This window comes from Phyllostomus hastatus, unplaced genomic scaffold (assembly GCF_019186645.2).
Source record: "Phyllostomus hastatus isolate PE091 unplaced genomic scaffold, TTU_PhHast_1.1 phas_scaffold_501, whole genome shotgun sequence".
In the NCBI taxonomy this organism is placed as follows: domain Eukaryota; kingdom Metazoa; phylum Chordata; class Mammalia; order Chiroptera; family Phyllostomidae; genus Phyllostomus; species Phyllostomus hastatus.
In genome coordinates, this window is record NW_025334033.1 from 6455367 (window position 1) to 6473600 (window position 18234).

Below are 18234 nucleotides of genomic sequence, written 5' to 3' on the forward strand. Positions count from 1 at the left end.
ATTTATGGCCCCCAGCTAGAACGTCAGCCATGTGAGGCAGGGAGCCTATCAATCCTGTTACCACTGTATCCTTAGTGCCCACTAGCTCCTTCCTTGTTATTCCAGCTTAGTGGCCAACATAAAATAGGCTTTCATCAAATATTTAGGGAAGGTAAAGAGAGAAGAGGAATACAGGGAGAGAGAATAGAGTGAGCAATGAATACATAAAAGGAAAAGGAAGAGTGAATTTTTTCAAGCTTGATGTTTTTCCTAAGAGAAAAGGCTAAGAAGGAAGCAAGAATTGAAGTTTAGGGGTAAAGCACTGATGAATGGGAAAAGGTTGGAAGTATAGAAAAGCAGGCCCACCAGGCAGCTGCGAAGGATGCTGGATGGTTTGGCTCTTCCATCAAAAAGACATCTGAAATCATGCCTGATATCCTCCAGTCATCCATAAGACAACCTCCAGACAGTATTTCAGAGTGGAATCCTGTACGGTTTTCACTTTGTTGAGTTACCAATCTCTGTTCCCTTCTACAGCTCAAGATACAAAAGCTGGAAGCTTCCTGTGCTGAACAAGAGAAGGAGCTGAACAAGGTAACAAAGTAAACACTACTTCTCCCAAAGAAAGAGAAACTAAATCCTCAACCAAACCATCTAATACATTCCTCCAGTGACTGAATTTTAAGGTTCCAGATTCAGACCATTATAGGGCCAGGGAGGAGATAAAGAGAAAAATGATGAATACAGTCCCCTGGGTTTACTTCCCTTTGACCTTTTTACAGGGTGCATTCCATAATCTATAAGCCCAACAAATTAGTATGCATTCTTCTCCCAACTTTTCCCAAATTATCTCCCATTGGGATGATAAAATACTGCTTGTTTATCCTCAAAAAAAGGAAATGAGTTCATATGTACAGCAAAAACCAATTTAGAACAATTAGAAAACTACATTTAGGATCTGGGATGTAGAAGGAAACAAGTATACTGTTATCTATATATCAGTTTACTGAGAAATTTAAGGCTAAATTTTTGCTTCTCAGGTAATGGAAGACTTTGCATTTGTGGCCCAGCTCTGTGAAGATCAGGCCCTCTGCATAAAGGTACAGCTTCTAAGTCAAGGGACAGCAAAGGGTGTGTTAAGGTACCGGCCTTTCAAAGAATACAGTCTGGAACAATTGTAACTCTTCAAGGTGGTACTACCAAAGGACTTCAGGGTCTTTGAAACCCTACCACCAATATCATTCTATTACTGCCCTGGTCTCCCAACCTCTGTGCTCTTAAATTACTAATGAGCACTTTTCTTATTTATTTATAATCCCTATTTCCCTAGGGACCTGCCCAATAGTGAAGTGTAGTGAGAGATCAATAGCGGTGGGGTGGAGGGCTAGGGAAGGAGATAAAGTGGCAGTGGGAATACCAAACATTCATGGTACCATGTAATAATACATGCTTACTAGGAGTAGAAAAAGCATAAAGCTTCTGATCAGTAACTGTGATTTATTTTCTTTCTCTTTGAAGAAGTACCAAGAAACTTTAAGGAAGATAGAAGAAGAATTAGAGATTCGGTTCCTTGAGAAAGAAGTGTGAGCTTTGGCAAACAAAGGAACATCCTGGTTTTAGTGGTAACTCCACCTCAGCCTGGGTCAGAGCAAACATTTCTCTGACCAATTCCCAGTTGGAATTGAGTGAGCCCCCACGCCACATGGCTTTCCCCTGTTAGGATCTGGCTGACCCCCTTCAGACCACACCAACTTTAAAGGGCAGGTCCTTCTCCCATTCTTCTTAAAAGACTCGAGAAACACATCTCCCTTCATAATTTTATCATATTATTAATTATTCAAGTTTATATCAAGGCCAAGAACATATGCTTTTAAAAGAGTTATTGGTTAGTCACCTTTCATAGGAGGACATTACTTATATATCACAGAAAATGCCTTAAAACTTAATACCATCCTTACTTCCCCCAAACATATGAGAACTGAACCGTATGGGATAAAAGTGAAACTAATCTCTAGACACAGATTAAAGCTATCATAGCATAAAATTCAAGCTATATTAAACTATATAGATTAAAACTTAGAAATGATAAATAAGAGTCTAAATGGTGAGAAACCAAAACCAAAATCCTTACTTCCATTTCTGGACCTTCTTTGGAAGTCAAATATAAATTCAATTAAGTATTTCTATTTATTAAATATTTGGGGCTCTTGGGAATCAAGTGAAAGAGACCCAAACAGCATGCAGCCTTTACCTAGGCCAAGTACACACTGTGGCCGGGGGGCGAGGACACTAGGACTAGGGGTGCTAGGACTAAAGGACACCTTCAAGTCTCCCTAAATTCTTCCTGAGCAGTAGGTATGGCTTGACTGCTAAGCTAAGATCCTAGAGCAGGACTGCCCAATAGAACTTTCTCTGCTAACCAATAGGTAGCAACTAGCCACCAACTGAGTTGTAACAGAGGAACTGATTATTTTTCATGTTAATTAAGTTAAATGTAAATATCTACATGTACTCACTAGCTATAATGGTGGACAGCATAGCTTTAGATTCTAAAACTGTTTTTAAATAACCAGCTCATAATATGAATATTTGAGAGTACTTATTCAGTCCCTATTTTGGTTCTTTTCCCCCAGATCAAAAGTCTTGAGCATGAACTCTGAGAGAAAAGATTTTAAACACCAAAATAATAAGGTAAGCACTCCACCCCATCCTCAGTGTCTCTCAGTGCCAATGCCTTTCAAAGGAGTTTCCCAAATACTACAAGCCAGCAAACATACACCAATCTTCCCATGTGCACTTTCCAAGAACAGTACCAGGCATAATTCCAAAGCATTCTAAACGTAAACAAGCAAAGAAGATGCCAAGGAACAATTGTTTTCACTCTTTTTATAGACACACAAATGACATGTTCTCAAAAAACATAGCCTAAGACCTCAGAGAATTCAGAATGGAAGTAAGAAGGAACATTCAACTGAGAGTACACTCTGTGGACAGAAGGCCAATGCCTCCCACCTCTAACAATCACAGTACTCTTCCCTGATGAGCCCAACACAGTCCTGAATCTTCCACAACACAGACCACCAGGCATCTCTCACCATCTAATCAGAGTTGGTATGTGAATCAAAACATAGGAAGTCATTGCTGCTTTATGATTCAGCTTTAGTGTCTATTCTTATTTAATATCATGATGCCACCAGAACACATGCAAAGGGATGGAAAGGAAAGAAATAGAATTGGATATGAAGCACCAGGCCTCTTGGCCCATGTGGCATCTAGTAGCAGCAAGCACATAAAACTAAAAGATAAATTTTTGTCAGGCTTTGTCTTCATAATTTATATTGTCTTTAGAGCCAAGGTTAGCATTCCCCAGAAATTTTATGTTGTTGAGATAATGTAGCCTTTATATTCTCAGAAAAGAAGCAAGAATCAATAATTAACCATTGATTGTCCTTGGAGTCATCAGATGTTTGGATGTTTGTTAGGCAGTGTTCACATCCAGTGTTCACAGTGGCCATGGTTCCCATTGTTCTGAACAGGTTATTCTGGCCCCAAGATTGTGTATCTATTCAGCAAATAAACAATTTCTGAAATTAACCCCTCTAGAACTAAACTTGGCATGCTCCCTGATGTGTCCCATCATCTACCTGCAGTGGCTCATCAAAGTACTCCCTCAGACTACCTGCCAGAGGACAAACAGAGCTGTCTTTATGAAGATTATCAATCCCATGATGGTTCTATGACCTATGATGTTTGAGCAATCGTTATAGAGAGGCTACCTGAGCAGCCCACTGGCTGGCATGCCACTTAATCTCACTCAAGCTATAGAACCAAATTTGTAATCCAGAAAGTTTCCCATTCTAATTCCATGAGCCTTACTTCCACAATTTTAAATGACTATAACTCCTCTTCTTTTTTTTAATCTCACAAGTTAAAAGAAAAATGAAATAACTAAAAACATATTTTAGAAAAGTGATCCCACAGAAATCCAGGATATATCCTCACCTTTACATTTTTTAACTTTTTAAGCTTATCCCTTTGAATAAGTTTGTATGGTTTTCATAGCTTGTAAACCTCTCTAAGGATTACTAGCTAAGGAGAAGGTAAAAGTGTACTTGAGAGAGCCCAGAATCAGAATAGCTGGTCTTCAGGCGCCCTGACCTCCGGCAACATACTTTACCTTTCTATGACTTCATTTATTCCTATCAGTACATTAAAAAGGTTGCATAAAATTTTATACATATATACTTATCTTTGAAAATTTTACCTTTTATACATATAAAAATACATGTGATATTATCTAAATATAACATTTAACTAATGGTTCACTGAATATTATTTGACAGTGATGATGGCTTCCACAAATTGCTAATTTATCAATGTCCCATCTTCTTCTCTCAGGTTAAGTCTCTCCAAAATAAAGGAATATGGGTCTGTAAAAAGTAAGTAAATATCTTTCAGTATACTTTCTTGGGGTCATGCATAGCCATCTGGGCAGAAAGCAAAGTGTAGATAAGGAGAACCTTGTACACACACAGAGTCAGCAAACTAATGTCATTAATGACTACGTTTTTCAGTTCTAAAATTATGGCCACATTGTTCAAAGGCAATTATTAATCTCAGCTTTCCAATATTAAAAGTCAATGGTCTAATAGCAATAAGAAACAAGAATCATATCATCCAAAACAAATGTGGTAAATCTTACACTCATTCCCCTTTTCCTTTAACAATTTGTATTAGCTAATGTATCTGGCTCCCTAGTAACTTCAGTGTATTGGAAATAGGGAGATCTTTTTGTGGTTCATAAGCATGATGACTGGGTTTTTGTGCTATTTTTGTGTGATATTCCTCTCCCAAACTTTGTTACAGTGTTAGTACATATCCTTCTGACATGAAAAAATATGTGTAGAAATGGGGAGATAACTTCTAAATCTGTCTATACCACTGCCGAACAGCAGATAAAAGAGAGAGAAAAATGACTGTGAAAAGGAGATAGCACCTAACATCATCTGGCACATAATAACTGCTCAAAAATACTTGTTAAATTAAATAAGGACTCAAGATTCAAACAACTGAGAAGATATTATCGCTGAAGGATCCACTGTGATAGCGAAGTAAAATTGGTATTCGTGAAGCTCCTGCATTTTCAAGAAAAGGTCAAATTATGTTCAATATAATCTGTTTAAGAAGGCATAGAGAAACATATATTCAAAGTAGTATGAAAAAGGATTTAGAAAGAGTTCTATCAAAATGGTTAACATAAAATTAAAGGTCAGCTCCAATTTTCTGGAAATTTTGTTTAAGGGGAATATCCCTTCATACCAGGTAAGTAAAGTAATATTTGTTTTGATATTTCTAAGTATAAAATTCCCAGAACAACTAGCAGAATTTTCCTTAAAACTCCAAGTCTGTCTTTAACATGTACTTTAATACTAGTGCCCAGCATGGAATTGCCTATGTGGGATCCCAGAATAAGAACTGTGTGCCTGCAAAGAGTTGGTACCTGGAAAGAACCTCACCACATCCTGCAAGTCTAGTTTATCACAACAACCTACAAATGTTTTTCCTCATATTCTGCTCCAACATCCTGTGGGGGCACTGGTATATTGGGTACTGACTCAAGAGATAAGAAAACTAGAACATTCCTAGGATTTTCCCTGGAAATGTCAACCCACAGATGTCATCTCAAAACCTTCTCATGGATATCATGCCCAGCTTCAAGGAGAGTGGTGGGAAGAGGTTTGTAAAGGGCTTCTGATCCCAATTCTGATCAAGATGCTGTACTAGAAAGGATCCTGGCTCCTGTCACCAAGATTAACTCTACCAGAAAACTTTAAAAACAGGAGTCGGGGGAGAAGGGGCTGTTTTTGACTGGTGAGGGCAGGTGGGTAGTGAATTTGTCCTGGGGCAGAAGGCAGCCCAGCACAGCTGGATAAGGGTAATATAGGAAAAAGAAAGAAATTTACAGGGAAATTTATAAAATTTTATTAGGAAATTTTAAAGGTAACATAAATGAAAGAAGAAAATACCATAGTCATGGGCAGGAAGCCTTAATATCATAAATATATCAACTGTCTCCAAATGATTAAGTGAGTCAATTAAATTCCATACTCCCCAAAAGATTTTTCATGTAATTGAATACAATGATTCTAAAAAACATTGTATGTGAGACTAGAAGTCTCACATACAGTATTGTGATGGTGGAGGTGGAGGTAAACATGTCTCACCTCTGTGCACAACTATAGCAAAAATACACAGCCTACAAAACAAATATCACCTAGAATTGTCGGAAAATCAAGCTGTGTCGAAGTCTAACAACCAAGGATCTAAAGAAGCTACATTTTTCCAGATGTGTAGGGGAGGCAGAGATGTGGAAAGGGGCAGTCCCACATACACACGTATTAGACAAAAGTGAGGAATACCTCAAGAGCAAAGGATCCCAGCCCCAGTCCAGTCCACCCAGCCCGGTGTTCTAGCACCAGAAAGATTAGTATCCATAACTTCTGACTGTGAAAACAGCAGGACAAACTGCCAGATTCTCAAGAGACTCTTCTTAAAGAGCCTCAATGGACTTAGGACTCATGCAGACCCACCCCCACACCGCCCCCCGCTCTGGAATTCAACACCAGGACAATGGCTGGAAGGGCACCAGTGGCATATGGGGAGAAAGTGAAGTGCGAGACATATGGGGAGACAGCTTCTTCCAGAGCAAAACTCCAGAGCCCAGGAAACAGCATTGTCCCCTCTGAGAGCCCCCCCCACACACACACAGAGCAACAAAGCAGTGACATGGGTTGCCCTACTCTGGTCATTACCTAAAGCTCCAGCCCATACAACTTAACAGGTATGCTTTTCTATAATAGGCCACACTAAGACAGGGAGTCAAAGAAGCTCTTCCTAACACACCAAAACAAATACAGTGAGGCTGTCAAAATGAGAAGACAAAGAATTATGGCCCAAATGAAAGAACAGAACACAACAATTAAATAAAATGGAGATAAGGTACCTATCAGATGCACGGTTCAAAACATTGGTTATCAGGATGCTCCAGGAACTCTTTGGGTACTTCAATGGTATAAAAAAGACCCAGGCAGAAATGATGGTTACATTAAGTGAAATAAAGAAAAATCTACAAGGAACCAACAATGGAGAGGATGAAGTCAAGAATCAAATCAATGATTAGGAACACAAGGAAGGAAAAAGCATCCAAACAGAACAGCAGGAAGAAAAAAGAATTCAAAAAAATGAGGTGAGGTTAAGGAGCCTCTGGGACATTTTTAAATATACCAAAATCCAAATAATAGGGGTGCCAGAAGGAGAAGAGGAAGAGCAAGTAATTCAAAACTTATTTGAAAAAGTAATGGAAGAAAACTTTCCTAATTTGGTGAAGAAAAGAGACATACAAGTCCAGGAAGCATAGAGGGTCCCAAACAAGATGAACCCAAAAAGGACCACGTCAAGATATATCATAATTAAAATGCCAAGGTTAAAGCTAAAGACAATCTTAAAAGTATCAAGAGAAAAGCAGAAAGTTACCTACAAACAGTTCCCATAAGACTATCAGCTGATTTCTCAAAAGAAACTTTACAGGCTAGAAGGGACTAGAAAGAAGCATTCAAAGTGATAAAAACAAGAACCTACAACCAAGATTACTCTATCCAGCAAAGCTAACGTTTAGAATTGAAGGGCAGATAAAGTGCTTCCCAGACAAAGTAAAACTAAAGGAGTTCATCATCACCAAGCCATTATTATATGAAATGCTAAAGGGAATTACATAAAAAAGAAAATCAAAACAATGAACATTAAAGTGGCAATAAATTCACAACTATCAATAATTGAATCTAAATAACAAACTACAAGGAGAACAGGAATAGAATTATAGATATGGAGATCATGTAGAGGGATATCAATTGGGAGGGGAAGAGGGGGAACGGGGGCAGGGGAAGGCAAAGGAATTAAGTAGCACAATTTGGTAGGTACAATATAGACCCATGGCCCATGGACATATACTGAGAAGGGATTGCTGGTTGGAATGGGCATATCAGGTGGAGGGGGGCTAAGAGGAACAACTGGGAGAACTGTAATAGCATAATCAATAAAATATACTTTTTAGAAAAAGAAAAAATAAAATAAAATTAAGCAGTAGGAAAATAATGTTGTGCATAAAAGAGTAAAGGATCAAAAATAAACTGGACAACTTTAAAGAAGACCAAGGAGTGGGGAGTATGCCCTTCCAGATATCAGGACTTTCTATGAAGCTACAGTAATTATGCTAGTGTGGCATCATCACAGGAATTAGAAAACCGACCCATGAAATAGAACAAAAAGTTCAGAAACAGTGCATATGTTGAATTTTGATAAGTGACAATGACTGTATATCAGAGGGGAAAGAATGAATTTTTCAGTAAATATCATGAGGAGGAAATGGTTATCCAGATCTTTTAAAAATAAGATTAGGTTACTACCATATAGTATATACAAAAGCAAGCCCTGATGTGCTGAGGACATAGATATCAAAAAATGGGCATTAATTATCTACTATCACCTAAAAAAAATTATTCCAAAGCTTAGCAGCTTCAAACAACAAACATTTATTATTTCAGTTTCTATGGGTCAGGAATTTGTGAATCACTTAGCTGGGTGGTTCTAGCTCAGGGTTTTTTATGAGGTTACAGTTGGGATGTTGGTCAAAGTTACGGTCATTGGAAGGTTAGGCTGGGGACAGAGGATCTATGTGTAAGGTAGTTTATACACACATCCAGTAAATTTTGTTAGTTATTGACAAGAGGTCTTAGTTGCTCATTGCATAGACCTCTCCACAGGACTGTGTGTTCCTCCTAACAGTAAGAAGGAAGCTGTGATGCCTTAAGTATATAGTCTAGAAAGTCACACACTGTCACTTCCTCAATATTTTATTCTTTTGAAGCAAGTCACTAAGTCCAATCCACTCTCTAATGAAGGGGAATCTCTTAAAGGAAGAAGTATCATAGAATTTGTGTACGTATTTTTAAACTACCATAAACTCTTAATAGAAAATAGTAGCTTTGGCCTTTGGATAGGACATGATTTTTTTAACAAAGCACACAAAGTATTGACTCTAATTAAAGAAAGGGTGACAAACTAGACTTTATTAAAATTACTAACTTGTTCTTTCACAGTTTAGAGCAAGTGAAAGTTATAAAATAGAAGGAAGATACTAAAATGCACACAGTGGAAAAGGATTAATATCACATATAAAGATCTCCTACATTTAATAAGAAAGGCCAAACAACCTAGCAGATAAGTGAGCAAGAGGAAATACATAAGACCAATAAACCTATGAATGGATGTTCAGCATTATTGTTTGTCAGGAAAATGAAAGCCAAGGCCATAATGAGACACTACTTTACATGCAATCTGATGGGCCACATTTTAAACATTAGAGCAAATCAAGTGTTGGAGAGGATGCAGAATCACAGAAATGTAGGCCAATGATGTATAATTCGATATCACTACTGTGTAAAATAATTTTCAGAAACAAAAATAAAAATAAAACAGAAAATAAAGGAGCAAGATCATTGCAGACAGTGATAGGTGCTAGAAGAAAATAAAACCCAGTGGTAGGAGAGAGAGTAGCCAGCCGGTAGGCCAGCATAGGGGAAGGAGCTGCCTTTGTACGGGGTGTTGGGAAGAGAGATAACAATGGGTGGAAGACATCTGAATACCAAGAAGCAGCCTGACGTGCATTTACATTTGACTTACTATTTTGATCCTGGTTTTCTAACCTCTGGTTAACAGTTTGTTGGCTTTCTCTTTTCAGGATTTTCCGATACTTCTTTTTCATCACCCTGTTTTTCATCAGACTGCTGGGCTACCTGTTCTTCCATATAAGTTTTATAAATCCAGATGTCCTCATCAACATACTGCCCATGATACTAAGCAGGGGCATCCTGTGGAAGCTAAGATGCTTCCTCTTCCCATCTCTCACGCTCGAGGCAGAGGACATGTTACCTCACTGATCCCCAAGAAATATCCTTGAGCAAAAGAAACAAGTGGTGTCAGTCTGGGAGATGGCAGAGCTTGTGGAGGGAAAAGGTTTTCTTCAGTTTTCCCCTTGAGGTTTGCCTACTTGATTATCTTCCTTCCCCATACTGTCTTTCCAAGATTGACTTGCCCAGTAAAGAGTTCTGTCAACAGATTTCTGTGGCTATATGGACAAGCTAAAGAGTATTAGACAGTACACAAAACTAGATCATTTCTAGAATAATGTCATAGATGCTAAGCAAAGTTAAAATTTATCAATTCTTCTCTTGAACCTTAATCTAAGAAACTGGACCCCTGCAATGCAGAAGATTGCTCACTACTTACGTTAGAACTCTTTGGTTGCAAGTTACCTTAGCTTAAGCTAATTTATTAATTTATAGCAAAAAGTATTAATGGCTCATGAAACTAAAAATAAAAGGTTCAGACATGGCCAAATCCACAAACCTCAAAGCAATGTCATTTGGTTTCATCTCCCTCTTCTCTATTTGAATGGGCATTCTCCTCTTGGTGATGATGTGTTCAAGAAGGTGGGAAGGAGAGACAGATATATCACATGCATACCAGATAAGTTCTACAATGGAAAAAGAGGATAGAGTGATTCCCCATGCCTCTGTCCAATAGGTGACGTCAGAGCTGTGGACTACGTTAGTCTGAAAAGGAAAGTGGCATACCAAGCAAATCAAGTGTTGAAGGTTACTCAGTTTACTAAGTAAACTGACCCTATGTCAGCAAAGCTATTCTTAACTGAAAGGCTAAAAGGACATGATACCTTAGATGAATATTTTAAATAGAAGTAACCAAATAGAAGTACCAAAAAATTAAGCAACTTTCTTAATCTGCTAAACTGCATGTAGCGGGTTAATTCTTAACCCCAAGCCTCAGAGAAAACCAAAGTCTTTTCTCCTTGCAATTACTAGACACAAACACCTGTAGTCTGACAATACAAATAACTGTGAGTTATTTACCCAGCACCCTAAATGGAAATTCCTTCCACCATGTCAGTAAGATCTGCAATGCACACACCATTTATTCCTGCAATGAATGGCAGCAGAATTCTGGGATCCAGTGGAAGCTGGCAGTTGCTCCCCATGGGGTGGTCAATACTGCATGAAACTAGACTTTATTCTTGGCAGAAGGGAAAGATAAGTTGTGACCAGTTTCCACTTATCAGAATTCTGCTCCATGACAGGGCAAAAAATGTATACCCTCTAAACTCATAATTTTGAAACTTGGAATCATGAAAGAAAAGGTATTTTCACACGTTGTAGTTTCAGAGTTATTTAAGAAAATTTTTTTAAATTTTCTTTCATATGTATTTCATTATTCATCTCTATATTTTCTCTGCTGTAGCTAGGTGGAGTAATTCTGAGGAAACAGCTCAAAAGTTATTATAGAAAAGGCAAATCCTACTGCAGGCTTAGAATACTCAGATTCCCCTTTTTGTTGCTTAAAGTAAAGGTAAATGTTGACTATGGTTTGGGGTCATACCCAGAGTAAAGTAGTTGAAAGTGAAAATTCAGAGCACAGATGTCAGCTCAGAGGTCAGGAGAGCCAGCAATAAAAAGTAAAAAGATAAAAAAAAAATAAATAAGTAAAAAGTTAGCTCAGGATTGAGCACCAGCCTGCAAACCAAAAGGTTGCTGGTCCAATTCCCAGTCAGGTCACATGCCTGGTTTGCAGGCCAGGTCCCCCGTTGGGGGAGTGTGAGAGGCAACCAACCCATGCTTCTCTCCCTCTCTTTCTGACTTCCCTTCCTCTCTCTCTAAAATACATACATAAATATATAAATAAAATCTTTTTAAAAAACTGTTCCCAGAAGGTAGAGAAAGTTAACAAAACAGTTTCCACCATGTTAACATCATTTCTGTAGAAAAAGATTCAGTGGCCCTTGAAAATAAAAGATGAGAAAAAGAAGATAACTGTGGTATTTTAGATGGTTTCATAAAAAGAAGAGGGCGGGGAAAGGAATAGAAAGAACAAAGGAGAATATGTTGATCCCTTGCTGTTGTAAACTTTGACAACAAACTACTGTTTTCTATGACAGCTTCCTTAAAATGGTTTAAAATTTTTAATTTTATAATACTGAGAAGCAGAGGTCTTCTAAAAGCATGGTTCAACGGTTAGAATCGCCATTTCAAAATTTCTTGGAGCTTCCAGGGTGGTGACGTGTGAGGATGTGCAGGGAGTGGTGTGCTCAGAGGAGCATGGAAACCTCTGGCCCCTTCCTCCATGCCTTGCCCTACGCACCTCTTCCATCTTGCTGTTCCTGAGTTATATCTTTTATAATAACCCGGTAATCTAGTAAAAAAATTAAATTATTTCTGCTAAGCAGCAAAACTAATAGAAGTTCTTCTGTGTTTACGGTGAGAACTGCGAGGGGCGCGTTCATATGCAGCCCGGGTCAGAGCCTGCCTAGAAACCAGGGTAGGGGAGGTGAACAGCAGTTGGCGGGGCGGTCTTACTTCTGTTGAGTATTTGCTGCTGGAACGGACAGTAGGTACCAGCCGTAGGCCTCACAGTGTCTCGATGGTTGCAGACAACGGAGGAGCTTGCTTCCCTCATGATTTGACCAAGGTTGCATGGTTCCCTCAGGAACAGTAGAGGGCGCTGTTTCCTGATTCCTGCAGCATCCAGCTATTTCTTTACCTTACACTCACGCTAGATGCAAACTAGATTGAGGAAGGTCCGTGATAAGGGCAAACCTGTCCCAGTTTCTTCACAGGTTCCTAGACCAGAGAGTTATGAACATCAAGAGCACAGACGATATACGTAGTACCCTTTCCTGAGAGCTGAGTCACTACCTACTATTATAACCTGACTCAAATCTTCAAAATGCACCCTCAGTAGATTTCCTTACCTACTCTCTCTCCTTTTTTTACCTGCGTTCATCTTGAAGCAGGACTCCACACTTTGATAAACTCCCAAAATAAACCTCACTCCTCAGTGGTAAATACATTAAGTTTTATAAATATATAAACTTAAGATTCATGAAGACAGAAGAAAAGGATGCATGTTGCTCCTCGCTTTGCAGAAACTGAATCAAATTCCCTCTTGGCAATGTTTACTTTTACTTTTCAAAGTCCTCCCTCCTCCTGACTCTTTAAACAATCTACCTTCTACTTCCTCCACACAGGTTTTTAAAAAATTGCTGCCCAGAACTATTCAGCTCTCCTTCTCATTATGTTTTCCACACAACAAAATTAAAGTGTAGGAGTAACCTGTAAAGTGAACTGAGTTCTTTCTACCACACACACTAAGATGCCTCAGCAGATCCAGAAAGAACACAGCCTGAGTTGGCTGTGGCACTCAACCATCCCCTTTTACAAAAGAAATGATATCAATGATCATAAATTCCGTTCATTGAGCTCTTCTGACGTATAAGGCACTTCAGTGTTGCACTTGCATTATCATATTAAAACAAGCTTACAAGGTATATATTATCATGCACAGTTTACAAACAAGGAAGCTGGTTCTGATAGCAAATAAAACAACTAAAGTTCTGAGTTGAAGTAACCTAGATCCATGCCTATGTCTGGCTCCAAAGCTTGGCCTGTAAAGCTCTGATTGTTGGTAGCAGGTGTTGATCAGACTTTTGACCAGGGAGAGCATGGGGCATAGTCCAGAGTGTTGGGATGTTCGCCCACCTGTGAAGGGGGAGATCCCAGCCATGGGTACACTTACAGAAGAATTGGGCAACAGGGAGACTCTCAAACAAATCATAGACTCATAGCATTGGCAGGGAATTTAGGGATTGCTCATTCAAGCCCAGTGAGGTACTTATTCTTCCCCAAGATCACTCAACTAGTTAGTAACAGAATCAGAATAAGAACCTGGTCTCTTGAGTCCCTTCCCAGTGGTCCTTCCACTAAAATAGCCTTTCCCGACTATTTAGGTGGGGCACTAACATAATGGAGATTTCGTTGCATTTGTTATTTAAAACCGAAATCAACTTTACCCTGCTGTCTTTTAAGGTAAATATATGTAATTCTTACTTCTGGGGAAATAAACCTCCATATTTCTCCCCCTGCTCCTATGGAAACTAACAGGAAGGGCAAAAGAAGAAAGGGTGACAGTTGGAACACATCCACCTTTATTTAGCAGAGCACATTAATAAATCTTCAATTATGCAAAGTATGAATTGTGGAGGAGTGGTAAGTGCTGGAGCTGAACTGCTCTTTATAATCACAATATACAAGGAACTTTTGTCACATATGGGAGAAGCAGCAAGAGAGAGAGCTGAGCAACATGATGAGACTGAAGTGCAAGTTGGCAGAAATGAACAAGGGACTTTCAGAAGACCAGGAAAGCTAATATTCAAATTTATTTCATTTTCTAAGTGGTGCTGCAACGTGTGCTCCCACACACCTACTTCTCTCTCCAGTAAAATCTTCTGCATGTAGTTGAAGATATTTTTGCCTCTACAAGTTGTTTTTGGTCGACTTATAAGTGAATTTTGGGAGAACAGAAAGGGTTATATCTCAAGTTTGAATCAATGCTGGATCGGAGATGTTTATACATTGTAGAATGGAGAAATAACTAGGAGAAAAGATTTGCAGAAATTCTCGGGGAAAGGAGTAAAAACAAACTGGGGTGTGGAGGGTGGCAGGAAAGGCAATCTCAATGAGTATCAAAGAGTGGGTGGCTGCTGGTGACATCTAGATTATAGAAGAAACTTCTATGTCATTCTCTTCCTTCCTCTTAGTTCTCACCCAAAGAATCACCCAAAGTCAAGGAGTCTTTCCCCTCTGATTTCTTCTGGGAATTTTATGGTTCCAGGTCTTACATAAATGTTTTTTAGTTGATTTTTGTATGTGGTATGCGATCAAGGTCCCAATTCATTCTTTTGCGTCTGGATATCTAGTTTTCCCAAAACCATTTATTTAAGAGACTGTTTTTCCCCATTGTGTATTCTTGAGGCCTTTGTCAAAAATTAGTTGTCCATATATGCATAGGTTTCATTCTGGGCTCTCTGTTTTGTTCCACTGGTCAATGTCACTTTTTATGCCAATAGCATACTCTTTTGGCTACTGCAGCTTTATAATACAGCTTGAAATTAGGAAGTGTGGTATTTCCAGCTTTGTTCTTGCTCAAGATTGCTTGAACCATTTGGTGACTCATGTGGTTCCATATAATTTTTAGGATTGTTTTTTCTATTTCTGTAGAGAATGCCATTGGAATTTTGATGGAGATTGAATTGAATTTGTAGATTGCTTCAGTATTAATTCTTCCAATTCATAAACATAAGCTATCATCCCATTTATTTGTGTCTTCTTAAATTTATTTCACCAGAGCTTTACAATTTTTAGTAGAATTTTGTCAAGGGTTTTGCATCTATATTTATCAGAGATACTGGCCTGTAATTTTCTTTTCTCATAGTGCCCTTGTCTGGCTTTGATATTGGGGCATTGCTGGCCTTATAAAACTAGTTGGAAGTATTCCCTCCTCTTCAATTTTTTGGAGGAGTTTGAGATGGATTTGTATTCTTTTTTAAATGCTTAATGAACTCATTAGTGAAGCCATGGTCCTGGACTTTTCTTTGTTGGAAGAGTTTTAATTACTGATTCAATCTCCTTACTTGTTATTGGTCTGCTCATATTTTTCAATTAACCCTTTTTATTGTAGTAAAAACACATAATATAAAATTTACTATCTTAACCATTTTTAGTGTACAATTAAGTGGTGTTAATTATGTTTATGTTGTGCAGCACTCACCACCATCTATCTCCAGAATTCTTTTCATCTTGCAAAACTGAAACTTTATAACCATTAAACAGTAATTCCCATTCTCCTTCCCTACAGCCCCCTGGCAAACTCCATTATACTTCTGTTTCTATGGATTTGACTATTCTAGGTACCTCATATAACCAGAATTGTACAATATTTGTCTTTTGTGACTAACATTTCACTTAGCATAATGCTTTAAAATTTTATCCATAGTGTAGCATTTGTACAAATGTCCTTCCTTTTAAGGCTAAATAATATTCCATTGGTTGGATACACAATATTTTCCTTATCTATTCCTCCATCAGTGGACATTTGGGTTGCTTCTACATTTTAGCTGTTGTAAATAATGCTGCTATAAACATAGGTGTATAAATAGCTCTTCAAGACCCTGCTTTCAATTCTTTTGGACATATGTGTATACCCAAAAGTGAATTGCTGAATCATATGGCAATTCTATGTTAAAGGTTAAGGAACAGAGACATTGTTCTCCAGTGACTGTGCCATTGTATATCCCCACCAAATGTGCACAAGGGTTCCCATTGCACTACATTCATGTCAACACTTATTATGTGCTGTTAGTATTTTTAATATAGTAGCCATATTAATAAGTATAAATTACTTTTTTATGGTTTTGATTTCATTTCCCTAAAATATACTGATGTTGAGCATTTTTTCATGTGCTTATTGGCCATTTTAATCACTTACATGGCCATGTCTTTTTTGAAGAAATGTCTATTCAAATCCTTTGTTCATTTTGAATCATGTTATTTGCTCTTTAGCTGTTGAGTTTTAAGAATTCTCTAGGTATTGTGAATATATATAACTTGCAAATATTTATTTCCATTTTGTTGGTTGCCTTTTACTCTGTTAATAGTGTCTTTAATTCACAAAATTTTTAAATTTTCATGAAGTCAAATATGTCAGTTTTTTATTTTGTTGCCATGCCTTTGGTGTTACATTCAAGAAATCATTGCCAAATTTAATACTGTAAAGGTTTTATACTATGTTTCTTTTCCTAAGAGTTTTATAGTTTAAACTCTTATGTTTAGGTCTTTGATCCATTTTAGCTATTCCTATATATGCTGTTAGGTAAGGGTCCTACTTCATTCTTTTGCATGTGTATAACCAGTTTTCCCAGCATCAGTTGTTGAAAAAAAAAAAAACCTACCTTTCCCATTGAATACACAAGCAAGGATTTATTTCTGAGCTCTCTACTCTGACCCATTTCTCTGTGTGCCTGTCCTTATCCCAAGGGCCACACTGTCTTGTTAGTGTACCGCATAACTTTGTGGTAGGTTTTGACATCAGGAAATGTTACTCCAACTTTTTTCTTCTTTCTCAAGATTATTTTGGCTATCCACTGTTCTTTGAGATTCCATATAAATTTTTTAATGGGATTTTGTATTTCTGAAAAACAAATAAAAAGTCATTGGGATTTGGGATTTTGGTAGAGACTACATTAAAGTTGTAAATCACTTTGGGTAATATTGGTATATTAATATTAAGATTTTCAACTTATGAATGTAAGATTTTTTTCCCATTATTTACATATTCTTTAATTTCTTTCAGCAATGTTTTGTAGTTTTTATTATAAAAATCTTTTACTTCCTTGGTTAACTCCTAAGAATTTTTTTGAAACTACTGTAAATGGAATTGATTTTCTAATTTTCTTTCAAATTGTTTGTTTTTAGTGTCTACATATGCAGCTGATTTTTGCATGTTCATTTTCTATCTCACTACTTTGCTGTATTTGTTCATTAGTTCTAACCGGTTTTTATGGAATTTTTAGGGTTTTCTATATATATGAGATCATATCATCTGTAAACAGATAATTATACTTCCTTTCCCATTTGTGTGCCTTTTTATTACTTTTTTTTTTTTTTTTGCTTAATTGCTTTGACTAAATTTCGGGCACTATATTGAATGGAAGTGGTAAAAGCCAGTATCCTCTCTTGTTCCTGATTTTTTTCACTTTGCACTTGAAGTTTATTTTTTAAATGATTTTTATTGTATTTTTTCCATTATCATTTAGTCCCTTCAAACCCCCTCCCCACCCCCACAATCACCACACTGTTGCCCATGTCCGTTAGTCCTTCTTCCTTTTTGCTCAATCCCTCCACCTCCTAACCTCACCCCCTTAGCTGTCATGTGTTCTCTATGAGTCTGTCTCTATTTTGCTTATTCAGTTTGTTCATTAGATTTCACATATGAGGGAAATCACATGGTATTTTTCTTTCTCTGACTGGCTTATTTCACTTAGCATAACATTCTCCAGGTCATCAATACTGTCACAAAGGGTAAATCTTTCGTCTTTTTATGGCCAAATAGTATTCCACTGAGTAAATGTCTGATAGTTGTTTTATCCACTTATCTACTGATGGACACTTGGACTGCTTCCATTTCTTGGCAACTGTAAATAGTGCTGCAGTGAACATACAGGTGCTTATGTTCTTTTGAATTAGTGTTTTTGGTTCCTTTGGATATATTCCCAGAAGTGGGAAAGCTGGGTCA

The 18234-nt window shown here is 37.7% G+C and overlaps 1 protein-coding gene and 1 non-coding gene across 2 annotated transcripts in view; both read left to right on the top strand.

Annotated features, from left to right (window-relative positions):
• TMCO5A (transmembrane and coiled-coil domains 5A) overlaps positions 1-9974 on the top strand; it is a 48164-nt gene extending 38190 nt beyond the window's left edge. Inside the window, exons 8-13 of the mRNA XM_045823899.1 lie at positions 517-573; positions 1020-1079; positions 1498-1562; positions 2613-2670; positions 4378-4418; positions 9776-9974. Coding sequence (XP_045679855.1) covers positions 517-573; positions 1020-1079; positions 1498-1562; positions 2613-2670; positions 4378-4418; positions 9776-9974 — 480 coding nt within the window. The remainder of the gene's footprint in view (positions 1-516; positions 574-1019; positions 1080-1497; positions 1563-2612; positions 2671-4377; positions 4419-9775) is intronic.
• LOC123809065 lies at positions 4765-4868 on the top strand. The gene has a single exon (XR_006783939.1). It is a non-coding gene; the product is annotated as a small nucleolar RNA U13 (small nucleolar RNA).
• Positions 9975-18234: the final 8260 nt, after the last annotated feature.